General features: G+C 49.4%; 1 protein-coding gene across 5 annotated transcripts in view; it reads right to left on the reverse strand.

The window, feature by feature from the left end:
• The window catches only part of LOC135909425 (tRNA (34-2'-O)-methyltransferase regulator WDR6), a 443,227-nt gene that overhangs the window by 315,055 nt on the left and 115,770 nt on the right, over nucleotides 1–12,402 (reverse strand). For all 5 annotated transcript variants that reach the window (XM_065441378.2, XM_065441379.1, XM_065441377.1 and 2 more), the window contains one exon: nucleotides 10,316–10,609. In XM_065441378.2, coding sequence (XP_065297450.1) covers nucleotides 10,316–10,609 — 294 coding nt within the window. The remainder of the gene's footprint in view (nucleotides 1–10,315; nucleotides 10,610–12,402) is intronic.

Genomic DNA, 12,402 nt, shown 5'->3' on the forward strand with positions numbered 1-12,402 from the left:
TAAAAAAAAAAAAAAACCGGAAATGCTTGACAGCACAATAGATGGCCAACATATCACTCCCGAAGGTGCTGTTGAGGCACTTCGAGAAGATGCCCAGCGGCCTCCAGTAAGTGCCATCATGCTACTGCAGTACTGCACACACTGCCATGGTAGATGCGTCTACCATATGGCGAGTTGGCTCATCGGGCAATGGATGAACTAGCAACACTGCAGTCGCCACATTTTGGCTTCCTGGAAGGAGTGTGTGTTCATGCTCCGAGGACCAGTAGAAGGTAGGTGTTTTCTTCAACTCCCGACGCAGCAGGTCGGTAAACGGCTGAAGAACTTGCATACAGGATGGTATAAAGCGCCTGTGAAAATTTATGAGCACCAGATACTCATGCAACTTTCGGAAGGAGGGTGGAGAAGGGTAGTCCTCGATTGCCCGCCCCCGTAATTCGAGTGGCTTGATGCCTAGGGGTGAAACGTGATGGCCGAGAAAATCCAGGGCTTCAACTCTGAAAATGCATTTATGGGGCTTTAGGACCAAGTCGTCTTCATCCAGTTGCTCAAATAGAAGGCGAAGGTGCTCCTTGTGCTCTTCGTCTGCGCAACTTGCAACAAGAATGTCATCAAGGTAAATGAAAATGATCGGGAGTCTGCGCGTAACCTCGTCCATGAACCTTCAAAAAGTTTGCGCTGCATTCTTCAAATGGTAAGGCATACTGACAGCATCAAATAGGGCAAATGGAGTAGTGATTGCTATCTTCGGAGTGTCGCTGAGTTCGACAGGAATTTGGTGGTATGCACTCATCAAATCGATTTTGCTGTATATTTTGGTTCCTGCAAGACGACTGCTGAAGTCATGTATGGGGGCAAGAGGATACTGACCCGGAGTAGTGACGGCCTTCAAAGCTTGGTAATCGCCACAAGGTCACCAGTTGCCACTGTCCTGCTTGGGAACAAGATGGAGAGGTGAAGACGAATTGCTGGAAAAAGGATGAATAACGCCGAGCTGAAGCATGTGTTCGAACTCATGGCGGGCGACTTTTAACTTCCGTACAGCAAGCCTCCGTGTGGCGGCGACAGGTGGGCCAGTGATGGTATATGATGCTTCACCGTGTGTTTCATGGTTAGCGCATTGTTTCAAGGCTTCGTGAGTTGTGGGTACTCAGCAAGTATCTTATCGTGCGTTGAGACTGGCCGAAATGTACAGATGCCAGATGAGGCGAGGTAGGACCGCAGGCCAACTACATCGAGAGATGTCATGTTATCCTTTAGGCGCTGATCATGAGCACACATTTTGGTTGAAATGGCTGAGGAAGTCTGCTCCCAGTAAGGCAAAGCTGACGTCGGCGATCACAAACACCCATCTATGCAAGAGCCGGAATCTGATGTTTAGTGTTAATGACCGGAGCCCATACGACGCGATGGCAGCATTGTTCACCGTGGGTGTGGAGTTGCCACATTCGCGATCTGCGGCAGTGGCGGGAACGATAGACAGCTCAGCTCCGCTGTCGACAAGGAGGTGGGTGCCGGTGATGTGGTTGACTACGAAAAATAGGCGGCTTGAGCGATGGCCAATGTTGCATGCCGCCTTTAGCGACTGGCCAGTGCATTTCCCATCCACAAACAGGGCTAGGTGCAGCAACTTGCTTGTTCGCGAAAGCAATGGTGGTACCAGCGCAACTGCCGCGGCAAGTTTCTAGGTGCGCTGCGAGACTGTGAAGGCGAATGGTTGCGACGAAGTTGGTCGCCAGTGTTGCCACCTGTCGTCAGCTTCTCTAGTGCACTGGTAAGGCAGTCAACTGTTTTCCCCAGGCATGAGAGTTGGTCTCCTGGCTCTGAGACTCTCGCAGCGGCGATAGGTAGCTGTGCTACAGATGAGCAGTCACATATGCGGTCAGCGAGTGCAGCCTGTGGACTGTGGAGCTGCAAGAACAGCTTGGACAAAATTGGAAGCTGGCTCTCATTTGCGGAGCGGCCACCCAGAAACTGACGCAACAGGTGCAGGAGTTGTGATGGTCAATGGTCACAGAGTTCCTCAGAGAGGAGCTGTTGGAGCCTACTCTGTTGCGACGGCTTGAGGTGCTACAGGACCGTGCATTTCAGGTCATCGTACCCTGTCGCCGTTGTACGCTGTGTACCCGCTAGCAAGTCATCTATGGCATCCGCGACGTCGGAGGGTAGTGTGGCGACGAAGTGCAGGTACTTTGCTGTCTGTGAAGTGATGCACGGGAGTTGAAAATGGGCCTCTACTTGTATAAACCAAACTCGGGCATTCTTCGGTCAAAAGCTGGGAAGGTGAAGCTCTGCAGCAATGACAGGAGACATAATTGTGGCGTCCGTCTTTGTCAGCAGGAGTAGGAGCAGCGTTGTCCATGGCTAGTGTTTGAGAAAAGAACATAAATATCCTGGGTCAACAATTGTTGGGAGCTTGGTTTAGCGGAGGCAAGGAATACACGTTTTGACAGCTTGAGAACGGAGAGTCGACTGGCTTTATTCAAAAGTAAAAGCAGGTTTGCCGAGTGGCTGTGGTGGCTCCCCCAGTCGGGCAGTCACCTCGGTTCCAAGAATGAACAGGGGATAATGGCGCCCCTGGCGAAGCATGGTGAGATAAACTGCATTTCCGGAGCAAGAAGCAATGATCCCCCTGGCAAGGCATGATGAAATGACGGACGGTCACTACAGACTCACTGTAAAAAATGTTCGCTTAAAGGGACACTAAAGGCAAATACTAAGCCGACATGGAGTGTTAAAACACCATTCCAGAAACCTCACAGTGCTTGTTTTGTGCCAAGAAAAGACTTAGTTTACGAGAAAATTACGTCTGAAGGGTTTGCATACCTTTAGCACAATTAAAATCACCTGCTCCTGAGTGGGGGAGTGATGACATTGCATATGCCATCACCGCCTTGATTGAGACGGCGCTGACTTTCTGCACAAAACACCAACGTGCAGCAATGGAGAAGCTGTCACCACGAAGAACAGATGAAAGCCTTTTAAGATGGGTTGAAAAGTTGAAGAGAATATGATGATCTCATCCAAGTAGCACAAACAGATGGACCACTTCAAGCCACGCAAGAGCATGTCCATCATCCATTCAAAGGTTGTCAGGGCGTCCTATACCCTGAACTGATATAGGCCGTCTGGTGTGACGAATGCGGTATTTTCACAGTGCATTTCATCCATGGCAATTTGCCAATATCCAGAGCGAAGGTCTATCAATGAAAAATAAGTGGCACCATGGAGACTATCCAGAGCATTGTCAATGCGGGGAAGTGTATATACATCCTTCTTAGTGATCGTGTTTAGATGACGAAAGTCAACGCAGAATTGCCAGCTGTTATCCTTCTTTCTGACGAGAACAAACGGGGCAGCCCATGGGCTGGAAGAGTGTTCAATAATCCCTTTGGCAAGCATTTTGTCAACCTCGCTCTGGATAACTTGTCGCTCAGAAGGTGACACCCGGTATGACGGTCAGCGAACAGGTTCTGCATTGCCGGTATTTATACGATGCTTCACGACTGTAGTTTGACCCAAGGGCGATCGTTCAGGTAAAAAAAGTCGGAGTCCGACTCGAGGAGGCCACAGAGCTCTGTGACTTGTTGGGTTGAGAGGTCCGGTGCAATCACCTTTGTAAAGTCGTCGGGCGGGGCAGATGCAGAAAATGCAGAATGAGCACTGGTCAAGACGGCATAACAGATACAGTAGAGGGGAAATGTGGCACTGGTGCGACGGTGACAATGTGGCAAGAGACATGCCTCGAGGAACTACTTAAGGGCACTGTCGGAAATTTAGGATGGGAAGACGTCTGATCGTCCACTACAGAAACGATGGTGTGAGGGAAGGAGTCATTGTGGGAAAGCAGGACTGAAGTCGCAGGAGTAAGGACATAGTCTCCCTCAGGTACAGGTGGGCAGGCTAAAAGTGATGCAGGTTGCTGCTAGAGACGGGAGGCGAATAAACTCCGCAAAAGAAAGGTCTGTTGGAGCTTAAGTAGGAAGGTCAGCAGGAATGGGTAGGCCAAGTTGTACAACACCGGCTGAACAGAATGGGCGCTCAGAAAGTCGAGTCCAAGGATCACATCGTGAGGGCAACGTTCCGAGCACAGTAAACAAAATGGACGTGTCACAACCGGCGACACACATGCAGTACACATTCCAAGCAGAGCCAGAGTTTCACCATCGGCGACCTGGAGCAGTCGAGTCGGAGCAGGAATAAGTACTTTCTTTAAGCGCATTCAAAGCTCTGCACTCATGATGGCGCTGTATGAAGAGTGCTGTAATGGGCAAACCATCCCCGTCCACGTCAAGGTTCCAATCATTAGGCAGGGTAACCAGAGGAATTTCAGGCCAAGGTGTTAGAGCAGTGTCACCTCAAGGAGCTGCCTCAGTTAGTTTTCTGTCAGAGAGCAGCGATGGTAAGCTGGGGACGGGGAGCGATGCAGCTGGAGAGAAAGGGGGCGGTGACTGTGTGGTGACTGCGAGCGGCTAGTCGCAGTGGCTTGAGCATTGTCAGGTGCGTCTTCAATCTCGGCGGAGAGAGCGATAAGGGCCGTAGTATCGCGAGAGGAGTTTCTCCGAAAGACCAACACGCTGAGTTGGAGACCAAACTAGCACAAGAGCACCTAGTTTGTTTTCCATGTCGTGGCGCCACTGGTGGTAATGGCACTTCTCATGTATCTGTGAAGTAGAAAGCCGAATGCGGGCAATTTGGTGTGCTTGGGTCGCTGTGGCTATGACATCCTAAGTGTACTTTGTCGGCGAGCTGAGTGTGGTTGAAAAGAGAGTCTTAAAAGGTAAAGTTGGCTCATGGCCAAAGAGGAGATGGAAGGGTGAGTAAAAGAAAGCCAAACACTGTGCAATAACGAAACTATTGAAACATGAAAACACGGGTGCTTTCATGTTTCACCACAGAGGGATGGCGTTCTTGTTGCAGGCGAGTGCCTCAATGACAAAGAGTGCCGGTTAGCCGCAGCTGATCTGGAGAACGCTGCCTTGGGTCTTTTCTCAAGCAAGCGAGCAAGATGGTGGTCAGGGACTTTAGATATATGGCGAACATGCGACTGGAGTGCGTCTATAGCTATACAGTGGAATCTCGATGATACGATCACGGCTAATGCGAATTTCTGGATGATACGAATTTTTCTGTGGTCCTGGTCGAGCCCCATTACTTTCCGACGTGCTAGAGAACGGTTGTTACGAATCAATTTTCGACCCGCATCGGCTGATACGAATATTACCGAAGACACTGGAAATTTGAAAGTGTGCTTGGCGAAGGCCAGACGCTGCTGCCGTCTGCGCTCCGCTTTCTTGGCTTTACTGTTCGGTGGAATGGCCGGTCGCTGCTGCCGCCTGGGCTCCAATTCATTCGCTTTGGTGTTCGGCGATATCGCCTGTCGCTGCTGCCGCTTGCGTTCTGCTTCTCTGCCTTTAGTACCCGGCGATCTAATCAGTCGCTGTTGGCGTTTCCGTTCTGCCTCCCTTGCTTTCGCATCTGGTGACATGTTCATTCGTTGCACACGCATTCGCTCCTTGTTCTTCTGGCGTTTGATGGTGGGGGAATCCGGCGTCCGCTGCCACTTCCAGAACCGCTTGGCGCGCAATCTCTGGGTCGCTTCGGAGCTACGGGTCTCACTCGACTGGAACGAGACGTCTGATGAAGGAGCAGCAGTGCAGCTGCCACCGCCGACGCCCGAGCGCTCGTTCTACTGCTACTGTGTGACGTCACAGTTGCTATGCGCAGCTGCGCCCCCGACCGGCGCGCCGGTTGCTAAGGAGGGGAGGAGGTTGCACCGCTGCGTGGAGAAGAGGCCACAGTTGGCACCATTCCAGCACACGGACGGACGCGACCGCGAGCCCCACCGACGGCAGTGAAACAGAACAGCGCGATTTCTCCCTCTCTCTTTTGGTGCGGAGACACGGACGTGGCGCCGGACAGCGCGGAGGCCGCGACTGGGCGCGAAGAGTTTGAAGCGGTGGCACTTTTGTTGCTTTTCCTCCTTTTCCGCGTGCCATCGGACGGAGTGGATGCTGTGCTTCGAGCCGCGTTCTCGTCTTTGACGTGGGCGACGGCGAAGGACTACCACCGGCGGCTGAAACGCTGCATGTGCTCGAAGTTCTGAGGCGTGCTATGGCCGCGGATGAAATCAGCGACGACACGTGGACGCGTTTTTATGGATTCGAACAAAGTCTGCTAATTGACCTGACAAAGAAAAAGAAGCAGAAGGACATCGGAGACTTTTCCTTCAAGAAATAAATGCTTTTTACGTACGTGTGCCTGAGTGAATTCACCTCTCACTCTTTAATTTAGCTAGATGTAATTGTTTGGATGATACGAATTTCGGCTAATATGAATATTTTTCGTGACCCCGTGAGATTCGTATCATCGAGATTCCACTGTATAAGTCATTATTGAATGGCCTCTCGTGGTGGCAATAGTTGCTATGGTTGAAGCACCTCGAGGTAGCCCCAGACATGTTCAAAGGCCTTGGCCTTGAATGCTCTGTAGGACATAGATGTTAGTGTTGTTAGCATTGCACAGCACTGGTGTGCTATACAGTTAAACCTGGATGTAACGAACCTATATGTAACGAATTCCTGGATTTAACGAAGTTTTTGAATTCCCCAACGCTGCCCCCATTGAAGCCCATGTATTTTCGACCTTGATGTAATGAACGCGTTGCGGCGGTTGGCCTTGATGTAACGAACTCCCAAAGCTGATCAGTCATTACTTTTTGCACTTTTAAGGAAAATTCGGCCGAAGAAATGCTCTAGATTATTGAATATTAATATTGTAAGGAGCCAGCAGCTACGCGAACGCCAGGGATTGCCGCGACCGAGCAAAGTTAGCGATGATGATGATGATGGCGGCAACTAGCGCCGCTCCGTGCCTTACGTAGCAGTCTTTTCAGGCTTTGCTTGTCTAGCGTGACGCCAGGTGGCATTGGTATCGGCAGCTGATTTCTCTTTCAGATTTATTTTGTTTCGTATAGATTTGAGGACAAGCATTCTTATTTAGTGATTTTTATTTGTTTCAACGGCTTAGACGCACTTATGTGTAAGAATTCACTTGAAAAGCAACGCTGATAGCCGGTTCTTTCATTGCCAGGGCGCGGGAAGGGAGAGGGACGATGACGAACGACACTCTATGACGAACGACATGCGTCACTTTTTTTTCTTTCTCTATGGATGCGTTGCATTCGCCATTTTGAGTGTTGTCCTGCGTTCTGCACGTGTGCGTGTGTCAACTGTGCCCTGGTACTGGTTTGTCCGACTTGTTTTGGAGGTGCTAGGCCTGCCTGTCGGCGTGTAGTCGTGCGTCTCCGCTTCTAACTACGTCGTCGGTTGGTCGTGATGAGTTCTGCTGCCAGAAAACGAAAAGTTCTGTCTTTTGAAGACAAACTCGCAGTTTTAAATGCTGTCTCCGCGGGCGAGAAGAAGAAGGACGTTGCCGCCCGTTTCAGCATTCCAGCGAGCACATTATCAACGATTTTGAGTGCGGAACACAGCATCAGAAACGCAGTGGAGTCGGGAACAAGCTCGAAGAAAAAAAGACTGAAGCTGTCCACATACACTGATGTGGACAAGGCAGTGTTCACATGGTTTTTGGACACGAGAGCCAGAAATGTACCCATAAGTGGCGCGATCTTGCAACAGAAGGCAAAGGATTTTGCGTGTATCTTGGGCCATGATGATTTCAAGGCAAGCAACGGGTGGCTGCAGGGATTTAAGAGCCGGCATGGTGTCGTCAGAAGAGTAATCAGCGGCGAATCTGCCTCCGCAGACAGCGATGCTGCTGCTTCGTGGGTGGCTGACGAGCTGCCTGGAATCCTGAGTCGCTTCGAGGCGGCTGATGTCTACAATGCCGACGAGACGGCTCTATTTTATCAGATGCTTCCGGGCCGCACGCTAGCGTTAAAAGGCGATGACTGCCGCGGTGGAAAGCAGAGCAAGCTCCGCATAACGATTCTGCTGTGTGCCAACCTCGACGGCACAGACAAGCGAGTCCCGCTAGTTGTCGGCAAAAGTGCCCGTCCCAGGTGTTTTAAGGGGACGAAGCGTACGCCCGTGAAGTATGTGGCGAATTCCAAAGCTTGGATGACTCGGCCAATATTTTCTGAGTGGTTGAAGGAATTTAACCAGGACGTCAAGCGGCAAGGCCGTCAAGTTTGCCTACTGCTGGACAATTGCTCGGCGCACCACGTCGAGGGCCTGCAGCTGTCGAACATCGAACTGCTTTACTTCCCGGCCAACTGCACGTCTCTAATACAGCCCCTGGACAAAGGGGTCATTAACAGTTTTAAATGCTGTTACCGGCGCCGACTAATCCAGAAGATACTTCTCGACATCCGTCTGGAACGGGAGATGAAGATCGACATTTATCAAGCAGTCGAGATGCTTGCTGCCTCCTGGCAAGAGGTCAGGGCAGAAGTTATCGCGAATTGCTTTTTAAAGGCCGGAATAGCCAAAAACGCACGGGCTGGTGCCGACGAGGAAGAGGAGGAAGACCTTTCTACTCCGTCCGATGTGGCCGAAGCGTGGTGTACCCGACGACGTTGAACTGACTGACTTTTTGTTTGCCGACAACGCCGCCGTGGCTACAGAAGAAATGTCTGATGCAGCAGTAGCTGAAAGCGTGCAAAATCCCGATGGCGGTGATGATGGTGCCTGTGAGGCAGATCCGTGTGACGTGCCTTCTGCAAAGGAGGTGATGAACGCAATGGACGTTATGCGCCGTTTCGTCGGCTCGCTCGACGATGAAGGAGCTCTACACGATTTAGCTTCTTTGGAGCGGCGTGTTGTGCCGTCACTTGTGCCGAAGAAGCAAGCGCAAATTACGCAGTTTTTTGGTGTAAAATAAATGCTTGAAGGGTGAGTTCACCTTCGCGGATATATTGAGCTATTTGGTTTCGTTTCTGCATCATTCGTACGAGCCTTCACGCGAAACCTGCATGTAACGAAAACCTGCATGTAACGAAAAATTGCGAGCTTTTGTCAACTTCGTTATATCCAGGTTTAACTGTATTGCAAGTATCCTAGGAAGAGCATCCTGTATAGTTGAAGCATACATGCCACGGATGTACCCCACGTTTTACCGGCAAGAAACCTTAGTATATGGGCGATAGAAGTAAGCCTCTTCTTCATGTATGAGATGTAGGGGCTCCATGAAAGGTATCTGTTGATAATAATGCCTAGGAATCGGTGAGATTTTCCGTATGAAATTGTTTGGTGGCCAATAGAAATGGGGTACCAGGTCATCGGATTGTGGGTAAAAGCGACTAAGGCGCACTTCTCGGTCGAAATGCTGAGGCCTTGTGCACGCAGGTACGATGATGTTAGGGTCACTGCTTTTTGGAGGCATGCACGCACCTTGAGACGTGTAACTGCCGAAGCCCATATGCATATGTCGTCAGCATATATGGGTCTGTAAGTGTGAGTTGTGAGTCAGCAACAGACACGCTCAAGTAATCACGGCGTGGGTCTTCGTCGTCATCTTCAACATACTAAGGAAAAGCACAGGAGCATGTCTGCTTCACTAAAACTGTTACAGAAGTTTCATAGGCTCTGTTCTGACGCACGTCGGCAACACACACTACCGGCGGCTTGTAGCAATGCAAGTTCAAAGCTCCCGCCTATCTGCTCCGGTGAGCTGATTGGAGGCACAATGGGACATGGCACAACAACATGGCTGCATTTCTGGCTTCAAAAACGTGACGCCAAGGCCTCTCCTATTTTTTTTTTTTTTCCTCCATGGGTCTGAGCTACTCGCAGCCGCAGCCAAGCCACAAGAAAAGCCAAGCAAAGCAACTAAGCTGTAAAGGCTGCATTTCCAATTTGCACCATTTGTCATGTGCATTCCATTTGCTCTTATCACTTACCGTTCATGGCCAGCTAATCCCGTTGATAACACGGACACAGTATCACTGACCACTGGAGAAGCGTGAAAAGCGTGAAAGGGAATAGCATAAAAAGCATCCTTAAAAAAAGCATGGCCACAGACTGTGTAGGCCAAAGGCAAGCGTATGTGTGCATGTGCAGTGGAAAGCGCGAGAGAGGAGTCCTGCTGCATACATATTCCGGCGTTGGCAATACCTTGTGTCACTACACTGCTTTGATGCCAATCGTATTAATGTCGGCATTCATCGTAAGAAGAGTGCTGCCGATTTTTTTATTAGTGTAGCAGTTATATTACTACAATGTGTAAAAAGTGTTACAAAAGAAAATAAGAAACGGAAAAAAAGGATGTGCAGCTATTACTATAGTATATCTGGTACGTGTGCACAGGCTCCAGGCATCAATCGGTGTGACACACACACCGATGTTGCTCTCACCTCGCCAACGCTGAGATAGCAGCTCCGCAAGATGGCAGCACGCCACACACGTGACTCGTGGCCGTACAGTGAATGCACCGAGCTGAACCACCCACTGGCCAGCTGGGCAGGCCCAAAGGGCAGCAGGGAACCGGTGCCCAAGTTTGTGTTGACACTGCTGGTGCCCACCCGTTCTGGTAAGGTGCTGCTCGACCCACCAGCCTCGTGGAACCGGTAGACACGCAGTGACCGGTCGTCAGACGTGGAGCAAAGTAGCCGTTGCGGTACATGGAAGCTCACCGAGAAGATCACACCCTGTCAACAAATGAGTGACAACAGTGGCATCGTATGATTCGATGCAACCGCATCCATAGGCTCATTTCTCTGGCCTCACAAATAATCAACCTGAAAGGTTGCAGTGATGTCGCTGTTAAAGTTACACTGAGCTCACAGCAATATTATACTGCCTGTTATCTCTCCGAAAACATGCTGCCCATTGCTGGTGATTCCATCAAACTGTTATCAAATTTTTAATCAGTTTTGTCCATAATAGTAATACAGTCGAACTCACTTATAACAATGTTCAAGTGCCAAGAAAATCCCTATGTTACAATGAATAATTGTTATAACCGGGTCGCAGAGGGGACACACATTCAAATATTTTAGTTGGACAGAAAACAGTACACTCGAACCTACTTATCGCATTACTGGTTTTAAGGGGGGAGGAGGCATTTAGCAACATATTTTCTATTATTTTTTACTAAATTTAATAAAAATTGTCACCCAGACAGAATTTTTCATGCTAATTTCAAAAATATAATTACTTTTTAAATTGAATGAGTGGTTCCAGACGTAATTAAAATTAATCACCTATTGTTTAATGGAACAACTGTAAGAAGAGTATTAGCCAGAATGTTTATAAAGACATATGGCTGGATACTACAAAGTGTAAGCAACACAACTGTAGGACTACTACTTTTATATTGCAGGTATTATCAACTTTACAGCAATTTGAAGTTCAATCTCCAGACATGGCAATCATGTGGTCCAGTTAGTAGCCAAACTTTCAAATTAACGAAAGCGAAATTAAAAATCTGCTCCTGGCATTGTGTAGTACACACATGTAGCTACGTGCCACTGTTAAAATTATGGTTTATGTGCCCTGAAGACCGAGACAGTTCTTTGGCAAGATTAAAAAACACCAAAAATGAGATTCTGAGAAAACTTCAAAAAACAAAATGAGCTTAGTTTTACAACAGAACACCACACAATATTTGAATATATACAAGTGCTATTGCATTAATAGCCTCCAGGAATGCAGTCTGTCTGGCTAGTGACACTACGGTGATGCCTTCTGAGCACCCGCTGCAAGTTTTCAGCGGACACATGCTCAGCAGACGTAGCCAGTTCGTTTGTCCCGGCAGCAGTGTCATCAATGTGATCTAGTAGCTCTGATCTTCAGTCAGAAGCAGCAGTTGACAATAATGCTTAAGTTTTCCATGAGCTTCACTGTCAATACACCACAAAAATTCCGACTGCAGAATAGTAGCGTCATGCCGAAATATTGATGAAACACAGCCGTTGTCAGGAGCACTTCAGGGGACTAGGCCTAACACGCCATCGGGACCTCCGGCGTCGCTCAACTGCGGGAGCGGGCTGTTATCGATGTCATTGGGAAGCGCCGCGATGGAGCGTCGTTTCTCGATGTTGTACGCCGACTTCCTCTTCCTTCTTTTTGTAAATTTGTAACTTCGTAGCGAACTTCATAGTTGATGTCGGCATCACTGTCAGTGTGGGAAACCTCATTGCATCACTCCGCAACAGCGCAGCGGGCGCAGACTAATGCAGACGATGCCAGTCTAGCCAATGGCGTGACTAGCTGCGGGTCATGTGCCTTTGTCGACCAATCACGGCATGCACTGAGTGTTCTTCGTGAGGCGGAATTTCTTCACTGCCAATGTGCGAACGGAGCCGGTGGTGGTGGGAAAACAAAGACAAGAGACTGCTCTTTCAAACGATATACAGGTCGGCGCGACCGAACTACTGCAGGGGCAGTCACGCACCGTGGAAAAAGCTTTTTTACGGAAGCTTTGACTCAGATTTGGCCG

This window comes from Dermacentor albipictus, unplaced genomic scaffold, assembly GCF_038994185.2.
Source record: "Dermacentor albipictus isolate Rhodes 1998 colony unplaced genomic scaffold, USDA_Dalb.pri_finalv2 scaffold_17, whole genome shotgun sequence".
In the NCBI taxonomy this organism is placed as follows: domain Eukaryota; kingdom Metazoa; phylum Arthropoda; class Arachnida; order Ixodida; family Ixodidae; genus Dermacentor; species Dermacentor albipictus.